Source organism: Emys orbicularis, chromosome 17 (assembly GCF_028017835.1).
Source record: "Emys orbicularis isolate rEmyOrb1 chromosome 17, rEmyOrb1.hap1, whole genome shotgun sequence".
In the NCBI taxonomy this organism is placed as follows: Eukaryota; Metazoa; Chordata; order Testudines; family Emydidae; genus Emys; species Emys orbicularis.
In genome coordinates this window covers 2,125,435-2,146,552 of record NC_088699.1, presented here as the reverse complement: position 1 = coordinate 2,146,552, position 21,118 = coordinate 2,125,435, and the positions used below count along the sequence as shown (strand labels likewise).

General features: G+C 54.0%; 1 protein-coding gene across 1 annotated transcript in view; it reads right to left on the bottom strand.

Annotated features, from left to right (window-relative positions):
• Positions 1-4,142: 4,142 nt before the first annotated feature.
• The window catches only part of SUPT6H (SPT6 homolog, histone chaperone and transcription elongation factor), a 41,884-nt gene continuing 24,908 nt past the window's right edge, over positions 4,143-21,118 (bottom strand). The window contains exons 20-37 of the mRNA XM_065418207.1: positions 20,970-21,046; positions 20,018-20,153; positions 19,355-19,492; positions 18,860-19,027; positions 18,145-18,272; positions 16,736-16,943; positions 16,459-16,606; positions 16,005-16,147; positions 14,606-14,746; positions 13,120-13,315; positions 12,740-12,978; positions 11,435-11,548; positions 10,603-10,727; positions 9,971-10,083; positions 8,131-8,208; positions 7,851-8,017; positions 6,740-6,918; positions 4,143-6,009 (exon numbers count right to left, since the gene is read on the bottom strand). Coding sequence (XP_065274279.1) covers positions 5,823-6,009; positions 6,740-6,918; positions 7,851-8,017; positions 8,131-8,208; positions 9,971-10,083; positions 10,603-10,727; positions 11,435-11,548; positions 12,740-12,978; positions 13,120-13,315; positions 14,606-14,746; positions 16,005-16,147; positions 16,459-16,606; positions 16,736-16,943; positions 18,145-18,272; positions 18,860-19,027; positions 19,355-19,492; positions 20,018-20,153; positions 20,970-21,046 — 2,685 coding nt within the window. The 3' untranslated portion in view covers positions 4,143-5,822. The remainder of the gene's footprint in view (positions 6,010-6,739; positions 6,919-7,850; positions 8,018-8,130; positions 8,209-9,970; positions 10,084-10,602; positions 10,728-11,434; positions 11,549-12,739; positions 12,979-13,119; positions 13,316-14,605; positions 14,747-16,004; positions 16,148-16,458; positions 16,607-16,735; positions 16,944-18,144; positions 18,273-18,859; positions 19,028-19,354; positions 19,493-20,017; positions 20,154-20,969; positions 21,047-21,118) is intronic.

The following is a 21,118-nucleotide window of genomic DNA, read 5'->3' as shown; positions in this document are numbered from 1 at the left end:
TCCTGTTTGGAAACCTGCCCGCCAGTTCTCCCAAACAAGTTCCGCTGCTCAGGCCCCAAGGCCTTGTGCTGGAGACACCGGACAGCTCTCCCCATAACAGCAGCAAGGCCACCACGCAATAGCTTGCTTAGAGAGACAGGCTGCGGCAGGGTGTGAGGAACAAGAGCGGGTGAAGTCCCTGTGACAGCTCCTCCCTCTGCTGCCCCAGCTCAGCCCGGCAGGAGAGGCCCCATGCCCCTTCCTTACCCTGCCTGATGCTCTGCGTTGCCCTTGCAGGTTGAAAGGCTGCCTGAGGCAGGTGAATGACACTGCCTCCCGCGTGGTGGGCCAGGCCTTCTTCAACGTGATCCAGGTGCCCTGCTTTGAGTTCACCTACAAAGAGCAGTGTGTGGAGCCCTATCTGTACATCTGGTAAGTCCTGACCAGGGAGCCTGGGGTGCTCCCCTGCCCCCCACCAAAGCTGCACCCCCCTCACTCTGCTTCTCGTCCCACTTCTCTCAAGGTGCAAGAAGTACAACACCGTGGCCATTGCGGTGCCCCGGAAGCCGGTGCTCTATGAGTTTGGTGGGGAACTGATAGACGAAGTGGCAGCCGGCTCAGACAGGGCTCCTTCCAGCCCAGCGCCCCAGCCTGGCACCCCCCCGCCTAGAGAGAGCACGGGCAGATGGGCACTTCCTCCCACAAAGCACCCACCCCCAGGCCAGGTTGTCACAGGGGCTATGGACAGCTTCCAGAAGTCTGTGCCCACTGGGCCCAAGCGAGAGAGCCCCGCCAAGAACCAGCAGAAGGGGAAAGGGAAGAAGAGAGGGAGGAAAACTAAGAAAGGAAAAGGGCTGAAAAAGAAGAAAGTCCATTCCAAAGCTGAGGTGCTGGGGCTGCCCACCCCCACTGCAGATGCTGCCTCCCTCCTCCCTAAGCACCTGGTGCTGGACTTTTGGGGGAAGGAGGATGTGTTCAACGCTATCCTGAATGATGCCCCCGTCGGGGAGGAGAGCCTGACTCCACGCAGGGCAGCGCAGGCTGAAAGCAGTGACCGGGGGCAGTTGAAGGCAAGGCCTTTGCCTACTCTCCAGCCCACGTGCCCAGCTGCCATCAAGAGGAAGAGGAGGAGGGAAAGAAATGGAAGGAAGCGCCCGAGAAAGGAAGCGGAAAGTCTGCCCAGGCCTGTATGAGACTCCCTGCAGCCAAGGCTGACCTTCCCCCGGTCCCCAAGAGGGCGGGTTATCACTAATAAATTAGCTCGATGCAGCCGATGGCATCATGCTAGCGTTCTATCCCTAACCCTGCTGCTGTAGCCGCGTCTGCAGCGGGCCGATGAGATGGAGCTCCTGCTGCAGGGAGTCCTCTGTGACTTGGCTGCTGAGTCCCAGCGCTGTTGAAATGTTTGCCCAGGAGAGAGGTGACAATGCAATTTAGTACCTTTGCAAAGAGGGCCAAGGAACAGGAAAGACACGTGCCCCCCAGATCTAATCCAGCAGCGCGCTTAGCACAGCCGAATGGGGGAGAACGCTGCCTGCTGCAGGGGGATGGGGCCTGGGCCAGAAGCCCCTGCTAGTGCCTGTTCCACCGTCGCTCTCCCAGCAGACGGGCAGTCACCGCGGTAGCACCAGCTCTGGCCATGCAGCTAACGGCACAGTCCCTGCCCTGAAGGGTCTAGGCAAGACGACAGCCCCTGGGGAGGGGTAGAAACGGACGAGGGAGAGCATGTGTGTGATCGCTGCACTAATGTGCAGAGCTAGCGGCTGTCTCTTTCCTGCTCCCACCTAAGCTCCTGTATTTCCCCCGCCCCCCGAAATGGGTCATTGCACCAGGGGTTCCCAGGAGATACTTTGGCCCTGGTCCTTTTTGCTTTACTGACATGTTAGGGGACATGCTAACTGCCCCCTAGGAAAACACCCATCCAGCCCCTGCTGGCACAGCATGTACTCCCTTTGCTTGGCTGCCTTTTAAAGTGAGACTCCCAGGGGGTTGCCAGCTCCAGGGCCCTGAGGATAGTGATGGGGGCTGCCGTTCCTGCACACCCACAGAGAAATAACCTTGGTTGTGTCCCAGTGGTTGGAGGGGAAACAGCAGCACAATGGGACACTGAGAGAACAGCGGCGAGAGCTGTGCAGAGCAGCAGGGGAGAATTCTTCAGGCTAATCCTCACGTCCTGGGACTGGTGAGCCAGGGCCCCTGGTTAGCTCGGTGAGGCCAGCCCAGCACCTGACCCTCCCAGAGCAGCACTTAGAGTCTTTTGTTTCTGTGAACCGGGTGATTGTTTGGCCTAGGCCAGGCAGGCAGCACCTCAGGCTTTCAGAAAGGATCCCGCTGGGTACGAGTGTCGGGCGCTGTGAGAGGAGCGCAGGTTATTAAAGAACTAGTCTGAGTTACTCCTCACCCTTCATGCGGTTTCATTTCACATTGCTCAGCTTAGGCACGGAGTCATTTTTCCTGCAAGCTGGCAGGGCAGGAATGGCAGAGGGAGGATGGGCATGCAGATTTGCTGCACTGAGTTAAGGGCAGGGCATGCGTTCCCCTGCCCTTACCCCACTTTAGCTCACATGGCTCGTCAGTACCTTGATTTGGGGCATTCGTTCGCTAATTGCAGCTTTTCGTTCATCTGTTTCTTCTGGAATTGGGTTGCTGCTGGAGCAGTTCTCAAGCCCCTTACAGAGCTTGGGAGTTTATAATAATAATTCTCTGCCCTGCTCCAGTGCTGAGTTTCACACACTAACCCTCTGGCCAGCAGGGAGGTACTAACTCCATTTGACCGAAAGGGTCAGTGCCTTGCATACAGCTACATGCCAAATCAGCGTGTAGGGGCCAGAGCCCAGCCTGCGCTATAGACACAGGTGGCGGCTCCTGGAGGGGCACTTGTGAACATTACCGTCATGCCCACCTACCCGGCAATGATACGGTGTTCTGGAGGCAGGGCGCCCCTGGCTGCTTAGCCTGTAGCTGTAATAGTAAAGGTCTCTCATTATGTGGACTTCAGCTGCGTTGCCGCAGCCACTGGGCGATCAAGCGAGTGGAGGGTGTGCCCTAAGGATCCCCAATCGGCTCAAGGTCTTGCCGGCACTAGCCGAGCACTTGGATGAAATGTGTATGAATCGCTAAGAAGGCATAAGGCAGAGGTTTGCCCCTAGTTACACAGATCAGGAAAGCACTGCTCCCCCTCTCCTTCTGCACTGAGAGATGCAAAGATCATGCTGGAAAACAGACCCACCAATGCATGGGAGGTGTTTTCTCAGTGAGCTCCACCCTGGAGCCAGGCAAGCCATTCTAACAAGGTCTCCCAGGAGCCTAAAAAAGCCTTCATTTAAAACCAGGGTTTGGCCAGATGATCTTTATCTCAATTTCAGACACAGAAGCCCGTGTACGAGGTGCTGGGGGTACCTGCCCATGCAATGAGGCCTCTCACAGCGTTACTCAGCCACCCAGAGCATGCAGTGCTAAAGCAAAAAGCACAGGAGCATTTGCAGTTTCAGACTTTTGGGGAGATCCTGATTTAAACCTGGCACTGCCTCCTGCAGGACTCTTCAAATACTGTAAGAGAACAGCCCCTGCTCACGAGAGAATGGGCCGTTGCCCTGCCCTTAGACAAAGGATCATGAGAACCCAGTCACTCGGGCACAGCAGTGCAGCTCAGAGTGAGCAAGTGTTTTGTAGACAGCCTGACCCTGGAAACGTCCTTTCCAAAGCTCTCCAGCCCTACCAAGCGGCCACAGGCAAGAGCGGTAGCAGAAGAGAGACCTTTAAAACCACGGTGCAATGCCTCCGAGCTCAGACAAACGCTGCTAGGCAGAGTCTTTCCAGAGATGCCCTGGGTGCAAATGGGAGCGATGTAGTGCTGCAGCCATCTTGGCACTAACTCTTCCTCTGGTGAAGGATGCAGGGTGTTGGAGGGGATCTCGACTTGCAGAGGGAGGGCCTGGGATACAAGATGGGAAACCCAGGCTCCCGTTTGCTACTAGCAGCAGCTCGTGCACCTCTTCCCAGTCATCTCTCTGGAGATCAGACCAAACCCATCCCGCCAGAGCAGAGAGATGGTGGGGCAGCTACACCTGGCATCCCCAGAGCAGGGCAGGAGGTGGCTTACGGAGAGGAGAGCGTTAGTGCAGTAGGCAGGGAGAACACTGGGTACAGTCAACATCCCAAAAGTAGAATTTTATTGATGGAAAGGGAAAAAACTAAAACCAAAGACAGCCATAAGGAGCAGCCAGACAAAGCGCAATGACTCTCTGGCAGGTTCCCTCACAGAGAGCTACTCCATAGTCAATTTCCTGTCATACAGAACTGAACAAAATAAACAAACAGCGTAAGATTAGTATGCTTGTTAATCTACCCCCAAGTAGAGCCCACCTGCGTGGTAAGGAGAGGGATGCAGCCAGGCCAGCCCCCTGGGGAGCTGTAGGGAAGCCAGGCCCTGCACTCCTCAGGAGAACAGCTTCACCTTCGTGTCTCCTGCATCTCTTGGATGCAACAGGACCTTTGTTTCCTGAGCTGTCTGCTCCTTTCCCAGCTGAGGGAGAGCCCTCTGGGACTTCAAGCAGTGGGTTGTGATGTTAGAGCCAAACAGGAGCAGATCAAGCAACAAAAATCCTGCTTCCAGGCAAACTCCTCCTGGAGAAGGCAGGTGGAGAAATACAGGGAAGTGTATGAAACAGAGAGCCCTCAGGGCTGCTTCTGACCCAGGACAGACAGTGCCTGCGTTCAGCCAACCTCCTCCCTGGCTCCTGCTTGGACACAGGGGAGGGCAGCGCCAAGTAGGTTGCCCTGATACGCTGGGCTGAGAACCCCACACAACACATTCAACCCAAACTATTCTTCAGCATCAACCCACCAGCACCCAGCAGGCAACTCGGGCAACACAAGAGGGGCATTTCCTGGTTCACTGCTGTACTCTACTCGGTGGTGGAGAGGAGCGGGCAGGCAATACAGGATGAGAAGAGAACACCCCCAGACTAGTGTTCAGTAGAAACACTATTTATTCACCCTTTTCGGTTACATGTGGACAGAGCTAAGCGGTATGACAGAGGACATGCACTTCAGGCTGATTTGCATTCTCCTCACCACAGGAGTGGCTGCCCTTAGGTCCTGCTAACTCCTGGGAAAGCTGCTGTTACCCAGGGTTTTGCTTTGCAGTCTGAGTTAAAAACCAACTGAATAAATATTGTCCCAAATGAAGCCAGGAGAGGATGAGCTTGTGGAACAGCTGTTTCTCTCTCTGGCAAGAGCCCTAGCCCAGAGCTGCTCTGCTAGCACACCCTTGCAAATACAGCTGGGGCAGCTGGTGGAGTTTTTGCAGAGCCCACTATACAAGGAGCCACCAAGCATACAGTAGCAGAAACGTCAGCAGATCTGGGTTGAGTTGTCCGAGCCCCCACATGATTTCGTTCCGTGGGTCGGAACGGGGACGGGCGACGGTCAGAATACAAGACGATCAAAATAAAACTTCGCTCTAGGCCAAGAGCTTGCATTTCCTGCTAGGTTTGCTTTCTAGTCTTTGGCTGTGAAAGCAGGTCGCTGTTCATTTCTAAAGGGTCTCGTTCGACCTTTATAACTGTTCTGCTGAGCTTCCCACACGGTGAACCAAGGTTTAGTGCGCAGAGGCATCTGCAGCATCCCTTCCTATGATCTATGTGTGTGTATAATTATACCAGCCCTGCCAAGTAGATCAGCTCATGTGGGTGGACACACCAAGTGTCGTTTCACATCGTTTTATGAAGTATAAAATAGGAGTTGTGTGGAGAAGGGAAGGGAACTCGTTCTCAGCTGTTCTCCCTCCCCTTCCCCTCCCCAGAGAAAGAACAGAGGTTAAGGGTCAGGTCCAGCAAGGCCTATCGATCCATTTCATCCAGAAGCGGTGTGGCGTCCCCAGCAATGGACATGGGTGTGCTCTCAATCATGGGGCTGGGAGACGGACGAGGGGTCAGCCTCTGCTTCTGTTTCCTCCGCTCAGCCTCCTTCTCCTGTAGCCACTGCTCGGCCATTTTCCCCCAATCGATTGCAGCATGGCTGTTGGACCTAGTCAGGCAGAAGCAGGAAGTGAAACATACGAATAGCAGGAGCCCAACAGGGTCAGTTTCCTTCCCCTCCCTCCCCAGGCGCTGCCTTCGCAGAAGGATGACGCTACTGAATGCCCCGAAGTCTCTCTCTTCTATTCAAAGGCAGCCCATGCAGACTTCCTCCCCCAGCACGGTTACTGCATGCCGGGACCCACAGGCTCTGCAGCCTGAGGCAGCGGCTCTAGGATGCCCGCAGAACGCTGTGGGCCATGTTCAGTTATGTCTGAGGTAGCAGATTCCTCGCAGCTGCAGAGTGGCTGTTAGTCAATGGGACCCATTGTGGCCAATTTCCTTAGCAGACTCAGTTCCGCCCTCACGCCTGGCCAAGGAACGGGGCCACACTGTCAGAGGGGGCCAGCCCTCAGCCCCTTGGACTGGCTTCTTTACCCCCCATCAGCACCACGGCCTGAATCGCATTTCCTCAGAGCCGATGGGCCGTGACTACGCTCTTCGCCCTTGCTCAGCCACAGTTCTCGCCAGACACCTCTTCCCCTGCCCTTGAGCACCACAGCCAGGCAGCTCCTTCAGGCGCACACGCTGAATGTTCACCCTCGCCCCCTACTGGCAGCAGGCAGAGTTACGGCAGAACCCGTATCCTGCCGCCAGGGAAGTGCTGGTGTGGCAGGGCAAGAGCGGCTCAAAGACAGCAGAGAGCTGCACACATCCAGCACCATGAACGAGCTACTCACTTCGGCTGCTGCCTCTGCCTGGAACTGGATGACGGCTGCGACTGGGTGGACTGGGGTGTAGTGCTGGCCTGGAGCTGATGATACTGCGGTGTTGTAATTGGCTGGCTGGGGGTCGTGTAGGAGTAGCTGGGGGTCATCAGAGGGGTGGCCACTGGCTGCTGGGCTGGAGTTGTAAAGACCTGCAAGAGGACAGACGCTCTTAGGCTAGTGCAAGGGGCAGGGCACCACTGGGGCAAGGCTTGACACAGATGCCCAGAGCACAGCACGTTACCTCACCTCTTACCCAGAGAGCAGGAGGCAGGGTCAGGCCCTCCCTACACGTCACCAAGCCGCCACGCCTTCCTCAGGGAGCGGCTTAGCACCACGGGAGGGTTTGGTGGGGACTCCCATAGGGAGCGATAGGCCCCAGATGTCACCCCCAGAGTGCCTACTCCAAGGAGGAGTGTTTTAGCTGAGAGCTTCCCAAGGGGGGGGGGCATCTGCTGCACTGAACCCAGCCTAGCCCTTCCTGCAGCTGTGCCGAGTGGGCGGGCGCAGACTCACCCGGGGAACTGCTCAGTGGTGGGTTGGGAGCAGAGTGGGGCCATCTTCGGGCACTGGGCAGAGCTGGAGCACTCGCCTGCCTGTGCACCTCCCAGCTGAAAAGCCCTGCAAGCTCGGCACATATTTTCATAGCTAATCCCTTTCACATGCAGCTCCATGCTGTGGATACTGAAGCAGGTCATGTGGTTTCGTGTCCCTCTCCCTCACCACTGGGTCCCGACCAACCCCAGGCATGTTCCTTGGGAGCCAGACAAACCTTCCTCGCAGCCAGCATTGCATTTCCAATGTTCCTGGCCCTGGGGGCAGGGAACAAGGCCCAGGAATCGGCACAGCAGGGCCGAATGCTGTAGCTAGGCCGGTGGCTGACCACTGCAGGTCTGTACTGCCCTTCGGTATCAGGGTAGGCCACTGGTCCATACAGCCCATTGTGCTGTCTCCTGCACAGCCAATCTCTAATGCCGCCGAGGAAGGCAGCACTTCCATGAGAGAGACCCTGCTGAGCTGCTCTGATGAGAGCACCTCCCTTTGAGTCCCGCCACTCTGGCTTAGGTACTCAAGATACACCTACATGATATGCACTGCTGCCCCCTCCGCTGCCTCCATAGCCATACTGGCTGGATGCCCACTGTGCAGGCGTGGCATTGGGGTTCTGCCCTTGGCCTGTCACCGCTGCGATGGCACTGAACATCTGCGAGGTCATGTTCTGAGGCAGCGCGTTCACGGCGCGGGTCAGATCTAGAAGAGAAAACACCAAGTGAAGACACAGGAAGAGAATCGGACTCTGGTCCGGGGACTAGCTTCGGAGTCAGCCTCCATAGATCCGAGCAAGGAGAGAGGGCGGTACTCACCCGCTAGGTTAATGTTAGCAGGAGTAGCATTGATGGAGGCTGGGGTCCGGGTCCTGCTGCTGCTGCTCGGGGTGATACCTTGGGAAACAAAAGAGGTATGTGTGACACCCTGGCACCCCAATAGTCACCACTGTCAGGTAATTAGGATGTTTTAGACTGATACCTCACAAGGCAAAAGTCTTGAGCTGCTAGACAGGAATCTCTCGCTGGATTGTATGTGCTATCGTCGTCTGTGAAGTTATGAAGTTTGGCTATGTGTGTGTTACTGAAACATGTTGTGAGGTTGAAAACATTCACAAGCAGCCGTTCAGGTACAACAGTAAAAAGGCCAATGTTAATGGCTTATTGAGGAAATGCACACAAGTACAAGCATTACGCCAGGAACCGGGTACAATAGAAACCTCTCCGAGACAGCACTACACAATGGGAACTGTTTGACCCAGGTGACAGCAAAAGAGCTTTCCAGCAAGTGGGGAGAAGATATAAAAGGGGGACAATGACATCATGAGGGTACCTTAGTCTCCCTACAGCAACAAACCTGGAAACACCTGAGGAACAAGGACTGAACTGTGGGAAGTGATGGTCCCAGGCTAGAGGGATTGTTAGCCTGTGTATGAAAACCTGGGAAAGCCGAGGCAGCTTGTGCCTTAAGAATCTGCCAGCCTGTTTACCACTCAGGGTGAGAATTCGCTAATTCATATCCCACCTATCTAGTGTGTTAAGCTCAGTTAGCAGTTTTGTTGATTTACTAAGGTAATCGGCTTTGATATGTTTGCTATCGCTTAAAAATCCATCTTTTGGAGTTAATAAACTTGTTTTGTTTGGTCTAAAACCAGTTTGTGGAATTTATGGGGGGGGGGGGGGCAGGGGAGCGCATAAAGCTGTTGCGTATCTTCCTACACTGTACAGCTCTCTGTGCAACGCAAGACGATAGAATTTGGGGTTTACCCTCCAGAAGGGGTGTGCACGCCTGGGAAGCCAGTACGTGCCCTAGGTGTGCAGCCTTCCCATGCAGGGGCTGGCCAGAACCGCACTGCTTGCACGGCAGAGATTCCTTCTAAGCAGCATTCTTTTATGCAGATGAAAAGCAAAGCTAAGCACTTGAATCTTGTTTTCTTGGGAACATTTCCCACATACAGGAAGGCTCCATTGATCTGAATTTCAACAGACAGGAGCCTGGAATGTCACCAAAATCAAACTGGGATTTTCCGACGTTCCAGTAGGTCTCCCAAGCCATCTGGATCCCCGAGTTCAATTTGTGGTTTTTGAGCTTTGTTCAGCAAGGCCAAGCGTGTTTCAAGGACAGAGCTTCACAGCCCAGCTTCTCTTACTGAGCCCTGTGGCACAGTTGCAAGGACGACGCTGACCATTTCTGGTGCAACGAATGAGTCACAAACACAGGAGAGAGACTTCTCCGCAAGACAGAGCAAGAGCTGACATACGGGCAGACAGGAGTTATATTTGTGTGTGTGCAAGTGTTCTCATCCCCAGTGCAGTCTCTCTAATGCACCAAGAGAATCCAGAATTCAATGGATCTGGGAAAGGTTCTTGATTTGTGATGAGCAGAGGTACGCCATAGGTAACCTCCTCTGTACACCCCGGGGAAGAGATGATCTGTGATTAGGGGCTCCTCTGAGTAGCTCAACTAACTAGGCTATACAAGTCCCTGTAATTGGAAGCAGCTACCAGCTCTGTAAGTGCACATCTGACTAATTGCTGACAGATGCTTGATCCCATTTCCATTTAGACTATCCAAGGAGCATGAGCCAGCCCTTAGTCTGCCCACTAGTTGATTTCCTGCAGGACAGAACCACCCTGGTGATTAGGATTTGGGGGTCACCTGGCACTGGGTCCTGATAATGATCCTTAAACCACCGGAAGAGCCCGTTGACAGTAGGGAAGATCTGTCCCCGGTATCGGAATCCCTCTGGCGTTACCGTCACATACTCTATCCTGCAAGGTCAGGAAGGGGGAGAGACGAGCACATCACACTGCGGCACAGCTTCACCGATTGCTGCAATAACCAGCTCCACCCAACACAGCGGGAGAAAGGTGCCCAGATACGAAGACGACGGGTGCGTCAGAAATGAACCCATAGTTATCTGAGGCACAGACCCTGCTGGGACCACCCGCCTTCAATCAGCTTCCAACCCAGCCCCAGTAACACTTGGCCATTACTCTGGAAATGCCAACACCTAGCAGACTGCTGAGGATACTCAAAGGGAATCCATACTCTCCCCTGCCGAGGGGTGGGATGTGAGTCACGATGGCCACCTGGTCAAAGGCATCAGCAGCCAACCTGATGAGACGACACGGGTGAGGCACCCGCAGGCCAAACCCCAGGGCTCAGGGCTGCTGCTACACACGGAACCAGAGCAGAGTCCAAGAAGAGTCAGGCGGGGACAAGCCGAGGCCCAGGCCCTGCAGTGACTGACAGCCAGCTGTACTCAACAACATACATGCACCACTGACCTTGGCTTCCCTCGAGGCTGGTATCCCAGAAGGAATTTGCCAGGTAGCTCTTTACAGGCACAGATAAAGTAAGGAATAAAGGTCGGCTTCTCCTTCTTGGTCTTTATTAGAAGTTCTTCCAGTTTCTGGTTAGAGGGGAAGAGAGACAAACGCTCCATTGAGATGCCCTGTGCAGCCTGGGATCAGCGCCAGGACTCACAGGTGCGCGCTGATGCCCTAAGAACACTGCAGTGCTGGCTTCTGCCCAGCCCAGCCCTCCCCATGGCAGTGTCCAGACACAAACAGCATCCAGTGGTTTCATCCAGGGTTCATTTCACAATACTGAGTAGGGCTGGGAGCTGTAACCACTCGGTGGAGGCAACTGGGAGGTCCAGATGGACACACTCGTGCTTACTTAGGTCAGCGCTCCAGACAATGGTGTGAGGGGAGCAGCATCCCTTTATCCCCGCTTTAGGGCACTTGGGACCCATCTGAGAGCCCTTCCCCTAGAGTGAGGCAGCGGCAGAGATGCCTATCTGCCCTTGCCTTTGTGATGTGCCAGCACTGTCAGGCTGGTGCAAAGGCAGGGCCCGCCCTTTCCTGGCGTAGACAGTGACACGGCCCAGTAAGCCAGGCCAAGCTCTCTGCTGGTTCTACCACTCCAAGCTAGCTCCCCCCAGACCCAAAGCTGGGAAGTGACCAACACCAGCACTGTGTGATAGAAGAGGTTCCTGTGTTCTGACCTATCTTAACACTGACTTGAACTCAATGGTTAGTGTTCGCAGAGGCCAGGAGACTGATCTGGGGCAGCCAGCTGCACCCAGCTCTGCAGCAGCCCCTCTGGGAGGCTCACCTTCCTGTCTCCGCCACTGCAGTCTTGGTAGTATTTGTGACTTAGCAGGTCTCGAGCAAAAGACGCCATTGGCTGGACATAGCGAGCGACGATTTCATCCAGGTCCTCGAATTCCTTGGAACGAACATAGAAAGAGCCACTTTATCCTGAGTCTGACTCCTGATCTTCCAGACGCAAAACCAAACCCGCTGCGCTGAGCGATGCCCAGGCCTTGGAAGCTCAGATCCTCTTAACCCTGAACTGCTACAGGGGAAGTGCCCATCTGCAGTGGAGTGCAGGGCAAGGGTCCCGTCTCCCTGGAGAGGCCCGATCCCTCAGACACATGCAAGCCCTGTAGCATTAACGTACACCACCTGCACCAATGCAAGTGGTGGGCAGCTCGGTTCCTGTCAGTCTCAGGGATAAACAGCGACCCCAACTCTATTTGACAAGCTCGGGGGGGAAGCACTTTGTTCCTCAGACTAAGGGAGCAGCTGGGAAAATGGAGCACAGCAAACTGTCTTGCAGTGGTTGGACTAGATCAGGATCTCTCAACTGGTGGGTTGAAGCCGACCCGGGGCGAGGGCATGAAAGGCAATCGGGAGTCACGAGGCATTGGACATATAATCGAAAGCAAAGAAAAATCTCACTCCTGACTCCTCAAGGTCAAGTATTCTTGGTCAGCCTCCTGAAACGCACAACAAATAAGTTGCCCAGGCATTGATTGCACTGTCATGGATCCATTTCCCCTCACATTTACTTTAGAAATAAATGTAATGGGGCTGCATTGTTTTGTTTTGTTACCCTTCAGATAAGGGGTCACAGCGACCTGAAAAGGTTGAGAATCACTGAACTGGATTATCTAATGGGCTCTTCTAACACTAATCTCTAGGATTCTTTTACCCACAGCCACCAGTTACTCTGGCTGGCTGCCGAGTATCCGCTCAGGAACGGGAAGGGACTGACATTGGAAGCTGTTCCCAAACAGTCCGGGAGCACCTGGGAGAAGAGGAAAGCCTCAGGATCCTGCTCACCGGCTGTCCATGGCAGTTTCCAGATTTCTGCACCACCTTGTTTCTAACCCAGTTTTATGAAGTCAGGAAAGGTTTTGGTTTGAGGGCCTATTTGTACGTAACGTATGCTGCAAGCCAGGAGTGGCAGCACCCCAGCTTCTGCTACCACCTCTGGGTTCTAAACTCCAAACCATTCAATCCTTTAGCAGTTGCTCTGGGGTGACTGTGCCCTCCCCCATGCCGAGTCAGCATTTCATCTCCCATTTCACTCCGCCAGGTTCACGTCCCCAGTCACGTTCCACCTGGCTCTTACCTCTGTGTTAATCCAAAGGGTGGAGCCCAAACTGAAGGCGTTCTCCTTGCCCTCCTCTCGGACATCCACATGTTGGTAAATCCCATCGTTCACCTTCCAGGTGACAGTCAGGTGGTTCTCCCCCTTGCTGCTTGGCCGGATGATCACGTCCCCTTGGTCCATGGTCTCCATCATCTTCTCGGCTTGCTTGAAGCTGATGTTATGGAATGACGGGTGAGCGATCACCCTCTTGATGTATGCTGTCGGACACAAGTGGGCGGTTAGCATTCCCACAGCAGTGGTTTTATTGCAAGAAACATCCAATCACATTTCTTTTCCCTGGAGCAGACTGCGAATGTCCATGCCCCCGGTTCTCAGGGACCTAGAGAAGGAATACTCACTTGTGCGCTGCTGCTTCCTCTTGTAGTCTTCTTCCTGTTTGTGATCTGCTGCCTCAGCATCAAAGTCATAGTAAGTGTCTTTGGGCAGCTTCCATTCATTGTTCTTATCCATCAGGTCTGACGTCCTGCAGGTCAGGTCTGCACTGAACTTCTCAATGTCTATCTTCATGATCCTACAGTGAACAGTCATTCCCACCTGTGGAGGAGGGGCAGATTGGATTAGTCAGCAGGTGCAACTCACGTGCTGCACCTGTCACTCGGAGCGTGTCCTATCACAGCCACACCAGGTGCGGTGGGCTTGCCTCGAGTATTGAAAGGGACACATCAACCTGAAAATAAAAATCAGATATCCCTCTGAAAGCTGTTTATCTACCACTGTTACAATGACCCTACAGAGGACTAGACCTGGAAGGGATTAGAGGAGAATCTGTCTCTTCTCCAGTGTGTTTTCTTTGGCATTTCACAGCCCTTTGCATAGTCAGCTTCCTTGTTCTGTTGCTGGTGTCCCTAGTGCCTCTGAGCTGAAAGGGGAAGTGAACAGACAGCAAGCAGCAGTCAGGTACAGGTACAGACACACAGACACACAGACACACAGACACACAGACACACAGACACACAGACACACAGACACACAGACACACAGACACACAGACACACAGACACACAGACACCCTTTTTCAAGCCTGTCCAAAAGACCCTTCTAAATGAACAGGGGAGCCGAAAAACCCATAACATTTTAAAGGTCCAGGTCATGTTGTTCAAAGGGTCTCCAGCAGAAACTGGAATGTTGTAGTCCATTTAACCGTGTTTAAGTTGACCGTGTCCCCTTAAAGGGATTGCTAGGAGACCTCAGATCTCAACAGGATAGTCCTTCATCTAAACATTCATTCCCTCAGCAAGGATCCCAAAGGAGAGCACAGAGGTCCACCCTTCTCTTGTAATGATGTGCACATCATTACATTCTATACCCATGAGATCCTACTAATAGGGCCCAGGTCCCTGTTCTGAAGGAGACCAAGTAACTCAGACAGGCCACAGAAATGGATTCAACTAGGAAAAATAACCCTGAGCGAGGGATTCAGCTATAGGAGAAACTACCATGAGTGAGGGAACAATGACCCTCCAGGAATCTAGCAGCCGCTCCTCGAGCTGTGTCAAAAGCTGGGAACAAAGGTCAGCTCCTCATGAGAATGCCTTCCTGCCTCCCAGGCTCTGGACTTCATTCCGACTGTAATAAATCCTGCCCACTCTAGTACGCTAACTGAGTCACACCGTTCCCACCAGCCGCTAAGGGAGACTCGCAGTCTGGGAGAAGGAAGCGAACAAGAACCCAAATTCACTATTGATTTAGAGCCCACAAGGGAAAGAGAGCAGTTGCTGGGATATGTGGGGAAGAGAGAGATGAGCAGGACTCTAAGCCTCTGGTACCAGCTCTTTAGAGACACCCACCAGGAGCTGGAAGAGGAGATGCACTCTGCTCTCCTACCTTCACCCTTTCTTCTGGCCGCTTAACCACCTTGTCGCTGAGAAACTTGGTTGGTATAAAGCCAGTGACCCCGTTGTCCAGCCGTGTCTTCACCCCAATAGCCTGGCCAGGGCAGGAGCCACTGTCAAAGTGATTCCAAACCTTAAGGAAGCAAAGGAATAAGACACTCAGCATAGAAAACAATTTCCAAAGGCAGCACAAGTACAATACAGTTAGACACAGGAGACACATTCAAGCAGGGGCCTGGGTGTGCCAGAGCAAGACGGGGCTAAGTTCTGTAACACTCTGGCTGTAGCAGCAAACTGGAGAACCTGCAGCAGCTTCAGAGAAATTAAAAGACAGAGGTTTGAGTGACAAACTGATCCACGCAGCATTCCTATGCCAGTTACCCTCGGCTCATGGCAGACAGGTTTGCTTTGCAACAAGGAAGGCTAGAATGCTTAGGCTCCATCTACACTTATGGCAGCGTGCAGAGTACAGGCATGACACATGTAGCCACACGCTGCAGTCAAAGGGAGGCTGCGTTCGCAGCTGGCACTGCAGCCTGTAGCCGTATGCCAGTGAAAGGCTTCAGCAGTGGGGAGGCAGCGGGACACTGCGCTGCTAAAGGTTGCAGTGTAGCTGTGGGAGGCACTGCTTGGGCGTATAGAAAGGCCGTGTAGGTTCTGGACCCTTGGGGTTCAGGCACATAGGATGCTCTTGTACGTCCCTCACTGTCTATGCTGCTGTTCAGACCCGTCATGGCTGCACCCTGCACGCTGCTGCAAGAGTCGACGTCCCTTTCAATTCGGAATCACAACTCCACAGCGAGGGATGGGTTCTACTGAAGTCCCATGGCTGCCATGGGAACTGCTGATTACCCAGGGTCCTGACTATCAGGGCTGGAATTTGCCACTCTTAAGGCAGGACCCAAAAATGCCACCCCATCTAAGAGCAGGACGTCTGTGCTGGTTCTTAAATTGAGAAAATGGAGGTGAAATCAGCTTATTTTCTCCACCCCATGGGCGGCTTCTCTGCATAAAACAGAAGAGTCCAGACTCTGAATGTCTGTGGGGAAAAGGTGACCGACTGGCTCTCATCCCATGTCACACCTAGTCAGATATACTGGGCAACCCTCGCACAGCAACTAAGTGGTGCTGGCAGACCTAGAAAGAGGCAATTCCAGAAGCACTAGTAAGGATTCACATTAGGGTCACAGCCAAAGGCTCCAGTAGGGGTTGGGGGCCCATTGTGCTGGGTGCTGTCTGAACACGGGAGGCACAATCTCTGCCCTGAAGCATCTCCTCTCTCACAAGGCCCCTCCGGTACTGCATGCCCTACAGGATGCTCCGGGGCAGCGTCACATCTGAGCAGCCTGACGACGAAGACGGCGCCTGTGGGAGCAGCCCAGTCCCTTTACCTCACTGAGCTCCGGGAAGTTATCCTGTTGACAGAAGGGACATTGCCAGAGGCCAGTCTCGTCATTCCGTATGGCCTGATCGTAGCTTTCGCCTTGGGGCCTCCTATGGGCTATCCCAGTCACGTTGCAGGTGATCATTTTGCCTGGGGAGAGGAAACAGAAGTATATCAGGCACATGCAAGGGTTGGACAGTGCCCCGAATGGGATGCCACGCAGGCCTCCCAGAGGCTACTTGGATTACTTAGTACTCCCGTACCTACGGGTGGCCTTCCATAAAAGCCATCAAGTGCGACACAAACGGTCTGGTTCTGCAGCACTCCAACGAGCTGCAGACCTTGCACCGGTCCCAGTAAGTGTTCACGGAGCTGCCATTCTCACAGACCTCCGCTGCCTGGCGCAGCTTGTGACGGCAGCTCCATAACTGATGGAGCCCTCCCAGGAGATGGGCACGTACCTATGTAGAAAGTCTCTGGTGTTTCTTTGGTCAGCATATTGAAGACCTCCTCTGTGTTAGGAGAACGGTACGGGGTTCTCAGATCCTTGTATCTGCAGCTCAGCTCAGCTCGGATGTCGTACAGAGTGATGTGTTTGTCACCGTAACCCTGTTTGTACAATGGCATGGTTTAATGTTTGTAGGATAGCGGTCATGCTAGAAAAGCCCTGCGCAACCAAACCTCAAGAGTTCAGGGTGGGAAGGCAGCTCCACCCCCTCTCCCTTCCCCTTCACAGACCTGTCTCTCCAGCTCTTCAGCAAAGGCGTCAAGATCTAGGTCTTTCAGACGCTCTGGGTTTTCCAGGATCTCCTCTAGAGCTCCAGCTGGATTGGCATCCTCTGCTGATTCGTCGTACTCCAGGGCATCCACTGCCATTTTTCTTGCCCATTCATAGGTTTCAGGGTGGACTCTGGACCCATCTAGGACCTCAATGTAGGAATCCGTGCTAAACGAATTCAAAACACACGCATCAAATTGGAAACTCTGCAGGAGGCCAGAGGTGCATTCAAAGGCCAGAGGATGCAAAACCACTAAAGAGCACGTGCTGCTGCTGCTATTCACTTTCACAGGTCACCGCAAAATTTAGCTGCTTTAAAAGAACAAGAATTCTCTCAAATGAACATGAAATAGAGAAGGGCAGAGTGCAGCCTGCAGCCACCCACATCATCTGGGCATAGCCTGGTTGCTACAGTGCACTTTGGCCAGTCTGGTCAAAAGAGAGTATTGCACGTCAGGGCTTGCGCCCTGTAGCAGGAAGCTGTGGCTAGAATTTGCTCTCTCATACTAATTAGGTGTGGTTAGTTGACAATGCAACCCTCTGCCCCAAACTGCTTCAGAGGTACCGAAACTTTGCCTCAGTCCAAGAGACCCTGCATTCACGTTCCTGGGGTCTGTGTCCTGTACATGCCCAGGCCCTGGCACTTGGAAGGGCCAGAACTCCCAGGGAGGGGAGGAAGGCTGAACAGTTCACCTGGCTGCCCTCTTTGTCCCCAGAGACTCTTCCAAGCCCTGGGGAGATAAAGTAAGAAGCAGCCCAGAGAGCACAGCACTGAACACAGCATGTTCCCGGCCCAGAGACCATCCAGAGATTAGAGACTGGTTTCAAACTGTCCTCACACTTTCTAGTTAACACTAGGTTTGGTTAATAACATTATTTTTAAGCTCTATACAATTCTCCGCACAAACTCCCACAATCTTCCTTCCAGTTTACGAGCCAGTTAAATTCTTGTGCTGTGCTACTGCCCCAGGTTTGGGACTGTTAAAAAAAGCGTTAAAAATAAATCAAGGAGCGAGACCAGAACTAAACAAAAGGGTCGAGGGGTCAGTGTGGTGAAAGGTACAAAGACGCTAACTAGGGAAGAACTGATTCTAACTTTGGTTTCTCTTCACCACAAAGGACCCCCCAGAATCACAGCAGAGAATTCGTGCTGTACTGCACTGCTCACACAAATGTTTAGGCTGAGTTGGCCTAGGGAGAGTCAGATTAATAACCAGTAATAAACTCACTTGGCTGGACATGAAAGGCTGCTGTACAGACATTCCTAGGAATACTGCCCCTGCAGAATGGACTCCCTTTCAGCCAGTCATTCAAGTACTAAGCCCATGCAGCTCGCACGTCACTGCACGCAGCACCATCCAATACCAACCTGTCACCCAGCGACGCTGTGTCGATTTTGATGAAACCAGCACAATTGATGAAGACCTTGGGTCCCATGTGACACATGGTGACTAGCTGCGTCCGGTTCTCCAGCCTTGTGTTGTTTTGTTTCAGGATCTAAGGGAGGAGATTTTAGCATTAGCTTTGCAATGCAGCACACGGAGGGAACAGATATCCCAGCCCCGGTGGAAGACAGGCAAGGAAAAAGAGGCCTCAGACTGAATAGTGAGGGGTGCAAAGAGTATCTGGTACAGCCCCCCTGCTCCTGTCGCATTAGCCCTTGCCTTGCCGTACAGGAAGCATCTCAAAGCCACCCGAAGGGAAGATGTAAAAGCAGCACCACACCACAGGCAGGACTGCCGCACTTCTCAGGGTGAGGAGAGGTACTTGGCCTTTCACTTTGTGCCTCCTAAAGCAGCCGAGTGTCCTGATACCACAGCACCGTCTGGCTGACGCTACCGCCATCTCAGGAACTTGCTGGGATTGACGGATCGGCTGAGGATTCCTAGCCACACCCAGCTCCAAGTTCACTCGCAGTACAATAACCACACTCTCTTGGCCCCGTGGGGACAGTGCTGGCAGACACAACACGAGCGCAGGCCCTGACACTGTGCCTCCCAGCGCTGCAGCCATGATGCGGACTTGCACATAGTAGCTTTAAGGCAACATCAGCTATGGGGTAGCTGAGACAGCTCCATTCTTACCTTGAGCAGGTGAGTCCCTTTGCGTGGCCCCAGGCCACAAACATACTGCAGCAGGGCCTGGCTGTAAGGGTGAGCAATTGCCCGATTGACGTCCACGCCCACCTCATTCACACGGTTTATGAACTCGCAGTAGAGGGCATTCAGCAGCTCCTCCTTCACCACGTGTTCCTGCCAAGGGAGAAGGGGGTCACTCATGGGGCAGGTCTACACAATGCTGTTCAAAAGCAAATCTGGGCTGACTCTGGTCCTCAGAGGCGTAGCCCCTCCCTTAGGCTCAAGGTGAGTGGAGATTTATCTTGGAGAAGGCGGCTACTCTAAGGCCGTGAGGCAGATGAGCACTGCGCTCTAGAGAAAGGGAGCAGGGAGGAGTCACGCTAGTTGGACATATCCTAGAACAGGTGGACACCACGTTGGCTCAGCTTAGGGCCTGTTCCTGCTGTTGAAAATTCCCAGGCTCGTTTCTTTCTGACCGAGACCCCCGTAAGGAACAGTTACCTGCAGAGGGTGAAGCTTCAGACACAGGATATCCTCATCAGAGCTGCAGACCTGAGAAAACTCTATCAGGGGGTCCTGAATGCGGCGAGCCAGGGAGACGGCTTGGCGCAGCACAGGGGGGTAATCCCGGAACTCGTTCTGCAGAGGATCAGAGACGTGGAGTGAGGCGCTCACTGCTGCCAGTGCCCACACCGCTGCTAGCACTAGCACCAGCAACAAGTCACACCAACGCAAAAAAGCACCTTTCAGTGCTCAGGGCAGGTTGGGGGATGGGTTCAAAGGCTCCCAGGGCTCTTCTACAATTCGAAAGAAGGCTCCAGCAGAAAGGAGGAGAGGATAGTTCTAGCTCCGTTTTGCCCAGTTCCTCCCCATATTAGCTAGGTTGCAGCAACTCCCTTCTGCTCAAGTGGGCAAGGCTCCGTCCAGACCTTGCCAATACATACCCACCGAGTCTCCTGGTGCATGTCTCTTCAGTCAGCCCCAGCAGGATCCCTTCACAAGCCCCTCCAACCCCAAACCCTGACGCACCTCGGCCACGGCTTGATCACCATGCCGCAGCAGAGACCTGCAGCCTGCCTGAGGTGGTGGGATTTCAGTGAGACGGGCTATCCTCCCAGTGACCAGGGAAAGTCAGGCCACTGGGAAGGAGCACAGGTGCTTTACCTCTGACTTCCTGCTGTTCATGTAGAGAATGGCCAGCTCATTGTCCACTAGCTCCACCCCAATGGAAGACAGCTGCTGCCCTTGATCCAGTTCATGCACAATCCGCTTGACGTCCTCCATCAACATCTGGGCATCCCTGGGGAGACATGGCCAAGGGGGATTGGGAGGAAGACAAAGAAAGCGGGACACTCAAATCACACTGATCTCCAAGGCAGCTCCTGCAGTGGGCACGTCACACCCCCAGCTCCCAGCCCCTCCGAACTGACCATCGGCTGTAGGTGCTAACAGCAAGAGGCTCCGTCAGTCAAAAGCACCAAATCAGAAGCCAGCCAGTGAACTGAACGATGCACAGCAGATCTCTCAGGGCGTCTTTAGCCCAGTTTGCGGCTTAGACCGCTCTTACTGGTGAAAGGCGCTGGACTGGCAGCCCTGGAAGCCTTCGCTATACAACCACCGACCATGGACACTTGGGCAGTGCGAGCTCCCCCCTTCTGCCTGGTCTGAAGGAGAAGGATGCTCACTCGCCATGGTCTCTTCATTCTGCTGCAGGGGCCAACTGACCACTAGCAATGGGACTGAAGCCACCCACTGCCACAGGCCCACGCGAGAGGCGTGGCCTACCCTGCTCCAGGGCAGCAGGACGATCCCAGGCTAGCTGATCTGTGTGATGCTGGAGACAGCTGGGTTCTGGGACGAGCATTTTCACTTGGGGAGGGTGATAGGAGCAACTGACAGATACCGCCTCTGCGGGGCTAGGCGCGCCATTAGCACTGCAGAGCGGCGAGCCAACTCCTCACCCTGTAGGATCTGCTGTAGGAGCAGCAGCAGAGTCCCACCCCGCTGAAGGCGCAACATGGACAGGTGGCAAGGGGCGGGGAGGGGGAGAGGGAAGAAAAACGAATGGCCAGGGAGGGACGGCGTCGCGGGAAGTGGACGCCAGAGCTCATTGTACCTGTTCTCTCCTGCAATTGTCACCACATGAGGCTTCTTGTTCAGAAGGAATTTTTTCAGAGTTTCGATATCCTGGGCCTGGAGCACAGAAAAGGAAGCAAGAGGCTCCATGGAAACAGGCCGGTTACTAGAGCTTCCCAGTACCACGCG